Source organism: Drosophila erecta, unplaced genomic scaffold (assembly GCF_003286155.1).
Source record: "Drosophila erecta strain 14021-0224.00,06,07 unplaced genomic scaffold, DereRS2 tig00000055-arrow-pilon, whole genome shotgun sequence".
In the NCBI taxonomy this organism is placed as follows: domain Eukaryota; kingdom Metazoa; phylum Arthropoda; class Insecta; order Diptera; family Drosophilidae; genus Drosophila; species Drosophila erecta.
The window spans coordinates 10,015,629-10,030,794 of NW_020825200.1; the positions used below are offsets into that span (position 1 = coordinate 10,015,629).

At 44.2% G+C, this 15,166-nt stretch overlaps 3 protein-coding genes across 10 annotated transcripts in view; 2 read left to right on the forward strand and 1 right to left on the reverse strand.

Moving 5' to 3' along the window:
* Positions 1-4,050, forward strand: part of LOC6541536 — a 42,955-nt gene extending 38,905 nt beyond the window's left edge. For 2 of the 7 annotated variants that reach the window (XM_026979775.1, XM_001969242.3), the window contains 4 exons: positions 1,458-1,595; positions 1,724-2,351; positions 2,428-3,075; positions 3,462-4,046. In XM_026979775.1, coding sequence (XP_026835576.1) covers positions 1,458-1,595; positions 1,724-2,351; positions 2,428-3,075; positions 3,462-3,484 — 1,437 coding nt within the window. In that variant the 3' untranslated portion in view covers positions 3,485-4,046. Of the gene's footprint in view, positions 1-1,457; positions 1,596-1,723; positions 2,352-2,427; positions 3,076-3,461 lie in introns of all 7 variants that reach the window. The other 5 variants (XM_026979773.1, XM_026979774.1, XM_026979776.1 and 2 more) reach the window with 4 other exon arrangements.
* Positions 4,051-4,108: 58 nt separating this feature from the next.
* LOC6542958 lies at positions 4,109-5,524 on the forward strand. Its single transcript, XM_001969243.3, has 2 exons — positions 4,109-5,063; positions 5,123-5,524. The coding sequence occupies exons 1-2, from the start codon at positions 4,557-4,559 to the stop codon at positions 5,360-5,362; spliced, it is 747 nt and encodes a 248-aa protein (XP_001969279.1). The 5' UTR covers positions 4,109-4,556; the 3' UTR covers positions 5,363-5,524.
* Positions 5,525-5,563: 39 nt separating this feature from the next.
* Positions 5,564-6,646, reverse strand: LOC6542107 (coiled-coil domain-containing protein 43). Of its 2 annotated transcripts, XM_001969244.3 has the most exons (3): positions 6,326-6,642; positions 6,046-6,267; positions 5,564-5,982 (listed from the first exon to the last, which is right to left on the reverse strand). In XM_001969244.3, exons 1-3 carry the CDS (start codon positions 6,485-6,487, stop codon positions 5,740-5,742), a joined length of 627 nt encoding a protein of 208 aa, XP_001969280.1. In that variant the 5' UTR covers positions 6,488-6,642; the 3' UTR covers positions 5,564-5,739. The 2 variants fall into 2 exon arrangements, with proteins under 2 accessions (XP_001969280.1, XP_015015015.1); XM_015159529.2 differs by having other exon boundaries at positions 5,564-6,267; positions 6,326-6,646.
* Between the last annotated feature and the right edge of the window lie 8,520 nt (positions 6,647-15,166).

Consider the following 15,166-nt stretch of genomic DNA (forward strand, 5'->3'; position numbering starts at 1 on the left):
GTGAACCAAAGGTGAAACGGAAATTTGGAAAATATTTAGCCATCGATTGAGGGTTGGCACACATTACGAACAAGTGAGGTCAGAGATTGGGCAGGAAATAGAGGTCAGAAAGGCTTACAAACCACTATGTTTGTACAAAATAAACGCAAAAAAAAAAAGTTGAAATGTGCAAGAGCATGCATATAGATGTAAAGCGTGTATCTAAAGATTTTACCATTTAAATTTTATTATGCCTAACATAAGTATGGAAATTTGATGTGTTTCTGGCATGTCACCACCCACACAACACTTATGTGTGCAACTCCCAAGTGAGTTCTGATTTTGATCTTTGATCTCAGCAGAAGCGAAGCCACTAAATCATCCATCAAACGAATGGGAGCTTTGTGCAATATTCCACATTGCCTCTGCTGCCGCCACTATTCATCATAAAAAACGATCGCAACACTTTAAGAACTTAATTATGTTGGCCATTAGACGAAGAGAGATGGAACCAATGGGAAATAAATAAGGAGGGAAGCAGGCGAACTTACAGGGGCCGCATAACTTGGCTAATTGCCACACGCGGTGGCTACCAGTGGCAGTGGCCGGCCCAGCTTCTTGATTTTTCCCCTCTTTCTGGGCCTGCTGACATATTTGCCTAATGGCCTCGCATAGTTCTTGGCCATAAGCGAGCGACAGCACGATGAATCGGTGGCAGAGTTAAAGTTTCCCCCATAAACAAGAGCTGCAAGCTAAAAAAAAGACGAAGTTCAATAAAAAGTTTGGCATGCTAAGAAGTTTGCGGTCCCTTTGGGAAGAGGTTGCTGGAACGCAGAGGAGGGACCTTCTGGCCTAATGACTTTTAGCCGAGTTGCAGCGGGCCACGTTAGTACGTGGCATAGTAAAAGGCTCTCGCTTAATTGGTGCATTATTCAGCTAAAGTTGTGGGCTCGCCATTTTTTATCATTCGTTTATTCCAGTATTTGCTAACTTTTGTTCTGAAAAAGCTGAGGAGCGACATACAACGTGTTTCTATTATTTTTTCCACCACTGTAGATGCTGTCAAAAATATTAGTCATCTTAAATACTTGTAGCAGTTAGTTAATCTATTTTAATATGAATTTTAGTCATATTAGTTGTGGCACATAGATGAATAGCTTCAGAGTAGCGTTAGTCATATTAAATAGTTGAGGCGTTTGTATTAATAGTAATGCTATAAGAAAAATGTTCTTTTACACAAGTCGTGCTATTGAAAGACCACCGATTTGTTTACAGTCTACTTTCTATGTCTAAAAGTAATTATTTATATTTAAAATCTGGGCATTCAAGCTGTATACCCCTTTCCCAGCCAACAATTGCGACTTGTAAACATTTTCGCAGCGCCCCAATCTTTTTGTTTTACATTCGGCGGAAAACGTTTGCTTAACCTTTAACTTGATTGTCTAACGATTGCATTGTCTTCGGCGGTTTCGCTCCAGGTCAAGCTGGTGGACGTGGAGAAGGTGGAGTGGCTGAATCGGCGCTCCTACAGCGCCATTGGACTGCTACTGGGTCGCGAGGGTCGTGTTCTGCTCCGCTGCGATGATGGCCTCGAGGATTGGTTCGAGCTGCTGGAGGTGAGTGGCCATGAAATGGCTAAGAGTAGAACTAACTGGGCTCATTAGACAAGAAGTTTCTGCTTGCAATTGCCTGCAGAAACCATATAGATCCACGGAGCAGTAAATAATGCCTTATTTCGCTGTAGGAATGCACCATGACCTCCAAGGAGCGCAGACGAGTGCTGAAGATCGCCCAAGGACCCAGATCCCGCGCCTCCTTGGCAGCTCCCGTTTCGCACGCCTCGCTGCAGTTCCAGCACTTTGGACTGGGCGGCACCTACTCGAGTGCCCTGGATGACTGGCTGATGAGCAATGGAACTGGTGGCTTGGCCCGCCACAAGATCGGTGCCGGCAGCCTGAACGGCTATGGCGGCGCCAATCCCTTCCTGTTCTCCGATTCGGTGCCGGATCTGAGTGCTCTGAACAACGAAAACCACAACCACCATCTGAGCGGCATCAGCACGAACCACTCCACGCCGCAAAAGATACCGCACCACAGCAATGCGAATCTCAGTCGCTACTCCAATGGTTATGTCTCGGCCCAGAACAGCTTCACCCAGACCGGCGCACTGTACGGCTCGCCCAGGAGGATCTTCATCAACAGCAGCTTCGGCTCCAACCAGGTGGTGGATGAGGAGACCGAGGAGACGGAAGTCCAGCTGCGGCGACCCCGACTGTTCCGCGGAGTGAGCGCCACTCCCGATAATGGCAACGAACTGGACCGCGACTGGCTGTACCGCAAGCCCAGGGCGCCCACTGATATGAGGCACTCAGGTGGGTCCAAGAAAGCTGCTCAGGCAGCCGCTTCATCGTTTACAGCCTACTTATATTTGCCTGTTTGCGTTCCTAGTTCAACCAATGCTGCCCACTGGCGGCGGCAGCAACATGGGACTGGCCAAAACCGAACTGGACTGCTCGGCGCATGACAGTGGCCTGGACACGCCCCCATCGACGCACCGCCCCTCGAGCTACCGGGAGGCGAGCAGGGACAGCACGGAGACCAATGGCAGCTCGTCGAGGGGAACGCTGCTGAACAACTCGTCGCCGGGCGGCAGTTTTCGGGCCAAAAAGCTGAGCACGCAGGTCAGCAATCTCAACCAGCTGAACTCCCTGCACGGCTCGAGGTACTCGGTGCAGGATCAGCGCATCCTGAAGATGCGCAACAACGAGGAGGATCGCTGCGCCTCCATCAAGATGGCCAATCGCCTCAATCAGAACCAGGAGCCGGCCACCTGCGATCCCAACCAGAACCGCTACTACAAGAATGGAAATGGCAATGCCACGCCCCCCACCTCACTGACGCCCCAGCACACGCCGCAGCACAAGCTGATGCTGCTGCACCATGGCAATGGCAACGGCAACGGCAACTTGGGCGGCACCCTCAACGGCAACAGCAACGGACCGGATCGCATGAACGGATCGGCCATTTTCCGGGAGCGATACCAACATCCCGCCCTGGCCGCCATCATCAACGAGGCCCAGGGCCTTAAGTTCCGAGGTAGGTTTGCGGATGTGGATTTGTATGGGTTTGCTTGCATCACTCATCGTTCATCTGGCATGGTTATGGGATGGCTTTAGCACCTTGGATTGGTTTTGAGCACTTTTGTAGTTACCGGAATGCTCTGTACTTAGTTAAGATAGCTTTTATATTTACTTTCTACTCTCATTTGAATATGTTTTTAGCCCTAAGTGGGTTTCTGGTCATTGTAAGCTGCAACAACGTTATAATTTATTATTTACACACATCTTAAAGGGCATGATGTCTATTTTGTTGTAAATAAATCGCGCTCACTCCATTTATCATTTGGTTTCAACACAACACCTGCAAGCCCACTTATAACGTATACTTTTACCACTTTACTTTTGCATGCTTTCAATATAAAGAAGAATCTGAAAATATGTGGTAAACTTGCCCCAAAACCCGAGCTGTGCATGCAACACAAGGTGGCCCGAGGTGCATGAGAAGATCGGGCGGATCGGGCAGATCGGAAGATATAGATAAAGCCATCCTTTACCCACTTGTAGAGCGGGCCTACTCGGACAGTCAGCAGCGTCGCCTGAACAACAACAACGGACCCACCCCCCAGCCGGCCTCGCCCCTCGCCCAGCGGCGGGGCAATGGTGGACTCGGATCCGGAGTCGGATCGGGGGCTATATACGGCACGCCCACGCGTGTATAGCGCCTAAAGGTGTAAGGATCGTCCAAATCGCCGCACTAGTTTAGCAATGATGTCGACTTGATGCAAAGTTTGGAAATGATTTGCATATTTGCATAGAAAATACTTCAACGAAGGTAGAGCATAGTAACTAAATCTTAACTGTGTAGTAGTACTCGTAGTGTGTGTGCTCCAATGTCCAGCTTTATGTAAATGCTTAAATAAAATATACATTAGTGAAAAGCGTCTTAATAAAAGATAAAACAAAATGCCTGCTGTTTTTGGGAAGGAATTGCTGAAATATATGGGCAAATATTCTAATTGCTTAGTGCTTTGCCTTAAATTGAATGGTAAGAGTTGTGCTGTAAACTTAGCTGTTGATTAAAAATAAATGAGTAACTCCATTTCGGAAAGATGCATACTAGATTGAGCTTTGACCCAGTTTAGAAGATGCGGAGATCGAGCTTCCGGTGATTTGGGGAAAGCTTTCAGGATGTGCTGGCTGTGCAGGACTGCTTACGATTAAGCTCGCGTTGGGAGAGCTTTTCGGAAACGTCTTATGAAAGATGCAACACCTAAAAGCTCGCAGGCGCAAAGCTTCAGCCGAAAGAGAGGACGAGCTGCAACCCCTTACAGGATAATTCTGCGAGACCCCCTTGTGCGGGTACTGGAATGGGCTTTTCGGAGTCAACAATAAAATTTTCAGTCAGCTTTGAGACGCAGCAGCCGCAGCAGCAGCAGCAGCAGCAGTAGCAGCCACCGCTGCAGGATTTAGCGGTCGGTACAACCAGGAGCAGCAGGAGTAGAGAATTTTCGCGTCAGGATGCGGAGTCGCACGGAACTGGTGACCACCACTTTCGAGGAGAGCGACGAGGAGGACTTCAGTCCGGACGATTCCGACTCCGAGGAGGACTGGCGGCCCACCAAGAAACGTCCCTCCAAGCCATCTGGCTCCGATGGCGCCAGGAAGCGGAAATCGACGGCGGCCACTGCCACTGCCTCCAAGGCCAAGCGCCGGATGGCCAAGGTGAGCGACGAGGAGTCCGACGAGGAGGATGACCTAGAAACGGAACCCAGCGACGACGACTTTGACTTCCCGTCGGCCAGCACCTCGAAGCGACCCCAGAGTCTGCCCCCCAAGAAGCAGTTTGTTAAGTTGAATCAGCTGGACCTGCTGGTGAAAAAGTCCGATCTTATGGAAGACGACTGGCTGAAGAACAATCGCTTGTGTCTGTGGCGCAAGGACGAGCAGACGAATCTACTCCAAAAGTATCTGCGGGTCAAGTCCGCTGCCGGGGAGGAGGAGCTGCTCTTCACCTCCAGTTCCGTAGTGAGTGCATTGCACTTACATTGCACTATGATATCACATTAATATACTTAACGTTCTAGTACTCCAGCTGCGATGATCAGCAGACGAGCGACTTCATAGAGGTCAAAGTCAACTGCTTGGATCCCAACAATCGGCGCATTAAACTACACGACCTGGAGGCGGTCAAGAAAATCTCCGTGGAACTGCAATCTCAGCGAAATAGCAAATCCACATCTGACAAGGAAGACGATTCGGAGGCAGAGGCGGAGGAGGAGGAGGAGGAGGCGGAGGAAGCGAAGCCAAATGAAGCTGATTCTTAAAGAACTACTAAATATACGCAGAACTAACATTTTCATTAGTATTTAGAACTAGTTGGCCAAGTTAGCGTTAAACACCAAATTTCCCTATAACAGCTATGTGAAAACCACTTTAAATTTAATTTAGTAAATTAAAGAAGTAAATTAAAGAAGAACATCAAAGAAAAGGAAAACATTTGAAGATATCAAACTAAAGCTTTGGCGTTTCAATTGTAATACATTTATATTCAACAGTTCGTGAAATCCCTGCAAAGCTCAGTTCGCTTCCATGATTTTACGGTATATATGCCAACATATAAGCGAAATGCACTTTGTACAAAGTTGCACAGATCGTTTGTTGCTTCCATAGAAAGAGTCTAAAAATATGCACTTGGGGACGGTTATCGACGCCGTTCGCCTTTGACGGTCTTGCGTTTCTCCTTCTTTTCCTCGCGCAGTTGCTTTTGCTTCTCCCGGTCCTCCTTGTCCTTCTGCTTCTTGGCCGCACTGTCCATGCGGGCTTGCTCTCGCTTCTCCTTGGCAAGCGCCTGGACATCCGATTTGTTGGTGTTCTTCGTGAGCGTCCCGCTGTCGTCGTCGCTCTCCTCCTCGGAATCCTCGTCGTCCTGGTTTGCGACGGCGGTCTGCGGGACAGCAAGTGCGATCATTAGTTGGTAATAGTTGGTATACAAGGTTTGGATAGTAACCTGGGAGTATTGAGCTAGGATCTGCTGCTTGATGCGACGCTCCTCCTCGGTGTACTCGCGTTCCTTGGTTACGGCGGGTAGCAGCTTCTGTTGCTCCAGCAACTTGGCCAACTGGGCATTCACATCAATGTCCAGGCCCTTCTTGGGCGGATCATCGGCGCTGGGATGGCTCTGCAGCCATTTTTGCAGTATGGTGGCCACCAGTTCGTCCATGTTCGGCGCCTGCAAAGTTCACGGATGTTGGTGTGTGCAGACAGTGCCATTATTAAGCAAAACTTACACCTGTTTCGCTGAGGATGCCCTCGAGAGCCTCGATCTTTTCCTCTCTGGTTTCGTCGCCCTCCAAAATGCCAACGATGTACGAGCCGAAAACGTTCTCGTCGGTGTTCAGTTGGCGCAGCTGCTCGTTGAGCCAGCTCTGGAACTCGTCAGTGGCGCTCATGGCTGCTTGCTGTTTAGTTAAATACCATTAATGGAGGGTTTTTACTTGCGGAATAAACGGGCAGTGAGAAATTAGCCGCAAAAGGCAACAAGAAAATTGTGGAGCATGTGGCGCAGTGTTGGCAAGCGTTGGCGGGCGAACAGCTGTGGCAGCGGCACTGCCAACCGCCTGCAAAAATGAAGCAATAATATTATTACAGGAAAAAAAAATATTTTTTTTATATTATGCCAGGCTATTAAGTGAGCTCACAAGTTCATTTTTTGCTCCACACATTTTTCAATAATACCTCACAGTAACATTTGCAAAACTTGTTGCTGGCAACACTGACACCACTGTTAGCCAACTGTTAACCATCTGTTAGCCATCAGCGAACAGCTGTTCTCGCAGTGTTGGTAAACCGCTGCACAGCTTTTAGTTGTTTGCCGATTAAAAAATCTTTACGCTTTTTGTTTGAAAATGAAATAATAACTGCTGCGCGCTTGAAACTCTGTCAGCATTGCGAAACGTCCCCCTGGCCGCGCATCTCTTATTGTCTTGCAACAACAACCACTGGTGACGGACCTAAGCGCGTCAAATGGAGCCAATAGGCTTATAAACAAATTGTTTGTTTCTTGTGACTGAAATATGCATACGGTTTTGTGCGTGAATGTGCGTCCGTGTGTGTGAGATGTTAGTAAGCTGCGCGTGTGTTGGTGATTTTCGTTCGCCTTCTGATAACTCGCATCGCAGCAAACAGCGAAAGCAAAACCAAAAGCAAAAGCAATAACAAGAGCAAACGCGAGAGCAACAATAACAAATTGCAGCAACAACGTCACACGTCTGCGACACCTGCGTCGCTGTCGCCAAAGTTGTGTTGTTATTGTTACTGTTATTGTTGCTGCTGTCGCCGCTGTCGTCGCCTTCGGCTTTTGTTTATTTGTTGTTGCGTCGTCGGCAGACGCTATAAACAAAAAAGGGAGAGAAAGAAGCACGTAAAGAAGGAAAAGCGCACTAACACACGCACACACACACGCGCGCGTGTGCCGTTGGCAACAAGTGGAATATATACAAACGAATTTCATACATCCCCATGTGTGTGCGTGATTCCAAGTCGCCGAGAAATCCCTTCGTCAAGTCAACCTGAGGTTAGTGATAACCATTGGAAAATTCACTTTCCAGTTGCGGCCTTCCTGGAATTTCATATTTCCCTGATTGCCAAACAATACTCATTCATTGATAACTATTTAAAATATTAACCGAATAAGAGAATAAGTATATTTACCTTTGCAATAGAGAAATCCCTTCGTCAAGTCAACCTGAGTTTAGTGATACCTATTGGAAACTACACTTTCCAGTTGCGGCAAGCCTGGAATTTGATATTTTCCAGATTGTCTGATTGCCAAATAAGACTCATTCATTGATAACTATTTAAAATATTAACCGAATAAGCAAATAGGTATATTTATCTCTGCAATGGATTTGCAATTGGATTTAAATATTATCGATTTGTATTATCTTTTTGGAAAATTTAATTGAAATAAAGCTATAATTTTTCAAATATAAGTAAATCATATACCAATTCAAATCGAAATATGTTGCATAAGAACTGAATATCTAATATTTATTTATATTTATTTACTGCTTATTTACTTTCTAACCCAAAAAGCAACTGAAAAAATATAATTAAGCGTAACCACAAAGCTCAGCAGTTAAGAGAGTAAAGTTGTAGAACCTATAAATGACATTTCGTTAACAACAAATTACAGTTGAGATTTTTTCAATTTAAAAAAGCTTAGGTACATTTTCCCGAGCAATGTTGACTTATGCAACTTACTGGTAAAATGTACACATATTTTGAAAATCACATGCCGAGTAGAAAACAAAAAATTGAATTCAAACCAAAAAGACGTGAGCTTAATTACAAAAACAAACCAAAAAGACGTGAGCCTAATTGCAAAAACAAAGAAATGATGTAAAATGAACAAAATGTGGCATTGGTTGCACAAAGGTAAATATATTGATATATCTGTATGTTTGGCACTCCAGCTGCGAAATGCGGAATGGAGTTGGTCCTGCCACATTCCCAGCATCCTGCCACCCACTTGGCTCCTTCGCCTTATCGACTTGCCGCGTTGTGTTGACTGCTTTTTTAATGAGCCCGGCTTGTTTATGGGCTTGTAAATGTGAGTGTTTCACACTTTCCAATCCGTGTGCACACTCATGCACACACGCCTCAGTGTTTGTGTATGCATAATAAAAGCCATTAAAATTAAGTAATTGACGCAGGCAGCAAGCAGACGACACATGTTAATGGGCCGAAGGGGGGGCAGGGGGAAGCAGGCGGTGTTGACTGATTCAGCGGCAGCGGAAAGTTGAAAACCGGAAAATGAAAAGCACGGCCAAACGAGGAATGCCTCGGCCTGAAATGTCTATAAAAACTCGGCTTTTCTTCAACTTTTCGCTCTCTTTCGCAAGCTGCAGAATTCGTCATTAAATTGGAGACCCATTTAAGTTTCTGCGAGCTCATAAAATTCGCACGTTTCATTGCTTACGCTTTTGCAATCGAGCACAGTGGCACAAAGCTGTGCTATATAGGCAACAAAAAATAATTTTTACAAAATGCTTAAACGACTCAGTTAGTGCCATTGACATTAAAAAAACCCTTTACTTAGTGGTCATGTTTTTGAACTCATCGCTGTTGCGTTTTCAGCCCACTGTGCGTACTGGTTCCTTGTGTTTTACGGCTCTTTTTCACTGCCAGTTGGTAGTGGACACGCCCTCTTCGCCCATAAGAAATTGTGCTTAGCTGCTTTATGGCAGATTTGCTCGGTGGCTTTGCCCGTTGCAATGGGCCAAAATCGTGGCCCTAATTGCGCGATTAAATTCAATTGATTTCCATATCATAAGCGCGGGCTTGCGGCCATTCAATCAAATGGAAAACGCAACAAGTCAATTTGGCTTGGAAATTTAGACGTGAAGCTGCACTTCACATGGCCAAAACAATTCAGCCAACGGGCGGGTTTTGGGGCTTTTCGAGGACGCCACGCGGCGCTTATCCTGCAAAGCGCTTTCCATTATTGCTGCTCGTGGAATTTTCCAGGACCGCCCACAGTGAAAGTGAAGTGGTAATGATTCGTGTGTGTGGCTGTGATCTCTCTAATGCCATTGCTTATTTGGTTGCCGCTGGTTCCGTGTTGTGTGACTGGAAACATATGTGTGCTTTTTGTTTTCGAGTTTAGTATACATTGGCCTTAAATTAAGCTAAGCTACTCAGAAATGTTAAAATGTATCTGATTCTGGCCTTTTTATAGGACACAAAACAATGTATTTAGGGTTAGCAATGATTCCAAGTATGGAAAAGCACTATTAACTTGTTTTTCTATCTGCATTGCTCTGTCTTATTTCTAATAAAGCTGTTCGCATTTTGCTACAGTGCTATCAACACAATTATTTGTAATCATTAAGTGGATATCCTTATTTCACGAGAATTCCGCAAAAGGCCCGCTGTTATCTTAAGGAATCCATCTGTTACATTCCATTTGATTTTCGGGTCCTGAAGGATCCGCCGCTTCCAGTTGGAATGCTAAGTAGCTCCCTGGGTTCCCGAACCCGGACCATTTGCCCCGGAGGACATCGCCTGGCACTCAGTAATGTGATTGAAAAGGCTTCGTCGGTTGGGGCTGCCAGTTGGATACCATTGGGGGGCACCATGGGCGGTTGATGGATTCCATTCACGGTGGCCCTTGTATCCACTTAACTATTTCGATGGATTGGGGCATGTGGTTGTTGCTGCTGCTGCTGCTGCTGCTGCTGCCGCTGACATTTTCATTTTGCTACTGTTTTTCCCGCTGTCGCTTTTCCTTGTGCTGTATCATTGCCATGTCGTTGACAAATTGTCTAGATGGGTGGATGGATGCATGGGTTCGTATGGATCCGATCCCTGGGAACCCTGGCAACTGATGGAGGGGGAGCCCTTAAATGTGTGTCAATAAATGTGTGTTAAAAATACCGTTAGGCAGTAGGGTCATGGTGATATATATGGTGTTCCGCACAAGCGACTCCTGTTGCGCCCAAGTATCCCAGGCGGTGGTCACCTCCTACTCCGTGGACTCGCTTGTTCCGAGTCTGGATGCTGGCAAACAATTTTCAATTAAGCGCACAATCACGATAAATAAATCTCATTGTGCAAAAAGCCAGTTTCATCTACACGAGCCGAGCTGGGCTTAACGTGGATTTGCTCGCGATGTACAGCAATTTTCTGCGGTTTTTCATGCCACTAGCAGGGGGATTTTCCGTGGGCGTTGGGGGGGGCGTGGTGCCTGCAATAAAACTCCACCCAGGTAGCGACTTCATTGCAATCTTCACAAGCTTTTCCGCCAGCGATGCTAACACGCTTTTGCTTCTAGCTGATGGCCAATGCTCTGCCCACAAGCGGGCTTGTCGGTTTTAGCCAACTTAGTTGGTTGGCAACCCATGAATCATACAGTTAATTACTGCGCTACGGTGTGAACTCACATTAATGAATGCAACATTTGAGCAGGAGGTGAATGCAATCAATGTGAATAACCAACTTAATTGTATGAAAAGGTGTTTGTTAAAAACTAAATATGCGTTTTAGTACATTTTTGAAATGCAATTCAACTAGCAAGTCAATGATAATGCTCACCAAATATGTATGTTTATTTAATATAGCTACCATATAGGTACATTAAAAAGTATACCTTATATATTAGAAATTTGAAGAATTTGTTTTGGTAATATTTCGACTTATGTGCTTATTGGGATGCACAAATATAGTGCATTCGAAATTCGCATTGTTTTGGCCACTTTCCTGCCTTGTTTACGTTCCACTTCCTAGCCATAAATTCTGCGGCTAAAATGGCAAGTATTGAGAGAAATTGAGAGAAGCGGAGCGCCAGTGAGCAATATGTTTTTATAATGCTGATATATACGCTCGGATCGCAATTTATGAGCTAACCAAGAAATATTCATCTAACCGATTGCTGCGTGTGGTCCAAATTGACAAAATACAAGCGCTCATACAACTACACACACCAGCATTAAAAATATAAAAAAAAAAATATAAGAAAATGCAAACAAATTCAATCAAGCGAAATTTAACAAGATTTCCGTGAAGCGGCTGCCCTTTCTACCCATCTTCCCATCCACAATCTTTCCCTACTATCCATTAGATAGAAGCTGCTCATCCCCGGCCACAAATTAAGCAAAACTTTATACTTGTACACCCCCTCCGGAGCGCAGATCCCCAAAGCTACCCTATCAAAATAAAGAGGCAAACTTGATTTCGCTGGACGAACATATCTTATAAAGTAAATAATAAATCAGCGACGAGACGATATATATGAAAATGAAGCAAAAGAAGTGTACATAATGCTGCGATTCACACACATGCTGTTCAGGGGATTGAGATGCTGAAAAGAGGCTCCTAAAAACCAACCCATAGAAGATTTAGTGGCTTCGTCTTCTGGCTCTCGTTGCTTAGGTAGCTCAAAAGGAAGTAAACAGGATTTGAGCTTTACCAGGAATCTTTTCTTTCTTATATTCCTTTTTTTCTTTTTTGGTTTTTTGGTTTTTTGTTCTTTTTTGGCATTTGCGTTTTGCGTTTTGTGTCGTGTTGTGTTTGTGTTTGCTGTGTCTTTAACCTCTCGGACATTAGGTACCAAATAGTTTGATATTTGGGGGTCTTCTGGGTCTTTGGCTCTGCCTTCGCTGGTATTTACTTAGGGAAATTCGATATATTTAAATATGTATATTATTTTATGGGGTCTTTTCTGCCGCTGTTGGCGCTCCCCGTCCGTGGGGTTCTCTTAATAAATTCTGTGAATTTTAATAAATGATAAGACTCGTGTAATTTGAAGACATTGTACATAATTTCTGTCATTTTTTCCCCCACTGGTTGGTTGGTTGGTCGGTTATGTGTGAGAAAATTTTAGAAGATTGGTATGAATATTTATTATTTTGGCTTGTATACAAGAGTCGGTCACTTGATGCCCTCGCTTCGCAGAATTCATTGGCACCAAAATCGGTTTAGAAAGGGGTTTTCATAAATGGAAACTTTAAACTGTTATTCAGGCGTTAAAGTTAGTAGCTATTTACTTATATTTTCTACAAGCCACCTTAAATTTGCGCTTTTTCCTGCGTTTTTTCTGCCCCGTTTATCCATTTTGAATTCATAAAAGCATTTTAAAAATACGCCAAAAAAAAGGCCATTTTCATAGGGGTGGTTCATTCCGCATTTGATCAATTATTCATTAAAATGCACTTTGGACTCGGGTTTTTATGGGCATTTCCTATTTACACCTATGTATATCGCATTTGTTTTCGGTTTTCATTTGCCAGCGCCTTCCATGCATTTCTGCACAAGTGAGCAATTATTTGTGCAACATAATTAAAATTTTATTAATTCATAAACAAATGCGCAGAGAGCGCACACAACACACAACTGGGAGCCAAAGGGAGAAGGACTCCACATTGCAGTTGCCTTTCAGCACTTCATCAACGCCAAATGTTGCTGCAGTTGCCGCTGTTGTTGCCCCTGCATCATTCATAAAAAATGCCATAAATGCAGACAGAGCAACAACATCAGCACGTAGAGTAGCCACCTCACCTCTTCAGGTGCGAATTTGCCACTCAACCCCCTTCCCCTCCCTCAAACTCGCCTTTTCCATCGGCCTCGTCACCTTGTCAATTTTACATGTAGAGCACGTGTCGCTGCTCGTGCTCAGTTGTTGCTGCTGTTGCTGTTGCACTTGCCGCTGGCAATGGGAATTTCTTCCTCGACTCTAATTAAAGAGCTCTTCAGTGGAGCTCCTTGAACCTGCAACACCATCAAATGAGTAACTGCCACACAGAAACTTTTAATTTGATACGCAACAAATCCGAAAACATATGGCAACCAGAATGAACGCTATAGTTGAGTATCTCGACTATGGCATACCCATTACTTAGCTGAGCAAAACAAAACGCTACGCTTTTGCAGGACCTTTAAGCAGGGTGGTGCCGAAAAACACCTCTAAGTTTTGGAATGAGATCTCGTACTGAGTGCTTAATTAACGTTTCTGTTTACCTCGACTATCAGATACCTGTGACGTAGCAAGCGAGATGGAAAACTACTGCTTCCATTTGGAAATCAGTTTTTGGTACAACTCTACAAATTGCGAGTACAAGAAGACAAAAACACGCTTTTTTCTATCTTTCACGGTTGCAACACCTGTCGAATTGTGGACATCAGCATAAATAGAAGCCAAATACATATAGTATATGAATATATTAAATATAAAGCTCGTTGCGAGAGCAGACACAGAGAAAACCCAGTAAAAAAAACCAAAAAAAACAGCAAACATCGCAAATACGAAGCAGAAGAAATGCACACAGCACAATATTAAACAAATGGCACGAACAAAATATTAACAAAATATAACTCTCGAAAATAGGTGAGAAAAAAGGTGAAAAAAAGTATGGAAAGTCAAAACAAAGCCATGTGTGCTGAAACTTAGACAAATACGAATATAAGCAAATAGAGCGAGATTCAATATTTACTAAATGCCAAATGGAATTTTCTGTCAGCACGAATTCGAGACGCGTGTCAGGAACAATCGCTTAAATAAATAATATTAAATAATTACATTTCACATTTAAAATGCACAATTGGAGCAACTTTTTATTAAACTTTTCTTCGTTGCTATTTGCAGCTTAAAAACCGAAAAGATGAGTGTGCAATACTTTAAATGTGATAGTGCAAAGTAAAGTGTCATGATTGAGTACTCTACATTTTAGTAAGTAAATATCAAGTATACATATTTCGATATATATCCAAATGGAGCATGAACACCATGAAAAAGTACGTTCAATGTTTTCCGCAAAACAAATCCAAGGCAAAGGCCCTGGCAAACAAACAATCAAAAAATAGAAACAATCATTTTCGCATGAAGTTTGGCCAAAACGCCTTCGTTTTTGGGTTCCCGGCTTTGATTTTAATTTTTCGCTGGCCTTTTTTTTTTATCGTGGCCAACTGGAGGTGGGCCATCGAGGGGGGAGGTGGGAAATTTATGGCGTCACGTTAGCAACTACTGGTTTTGATTTTTATTTTTAGAGTTTGCCTTCTCCGGCGCTCCAACAATTTGCGGCTTTATAATTGCCTTTTTCAAATTCACTTTTTTGCTGCTCTGTTTTTCTGCTCATACTTATACCTGAGTTGGCCCAGGTAAGAGTTAGAACAAAATTCGGCTAAGATCATGGCTAAGATCTACACGAAAGCGTTGAGGAAAACTCAGTTCGCGCGAGTGTTTTTCCCAACACCTTTCTGCACTCCATTATTATTGTTTTGAGTCATTTTGTGTCTAATTGTTGGCCACATTAAGCGACCAAAAAAGCCAACGTAGACATAAAGAAAATGGCAAGTGTAAAGTTTTTAAAGAGTCAGCAATTAAAGTAGCTCTTCATGTGGCTTTGCCAGTTTGGCAATGCCGTTGATATTGTTGGCCATTATGCGCATAAAATTATTATTAAACAACATTAGGAGGTCCCAGCCAACGCAAAACGTACAATAGTCATGCATAATTAAGGCTCGGAAAAATCCAAGGAAAATCTCAAGTGTTGACAAAAAGAGTTAACGGCAGAAGCTTTGCAAGGGTTTTTTCCAGAGGGCCAAAACCTGACATTCGCTTGGCATTTTCTCGG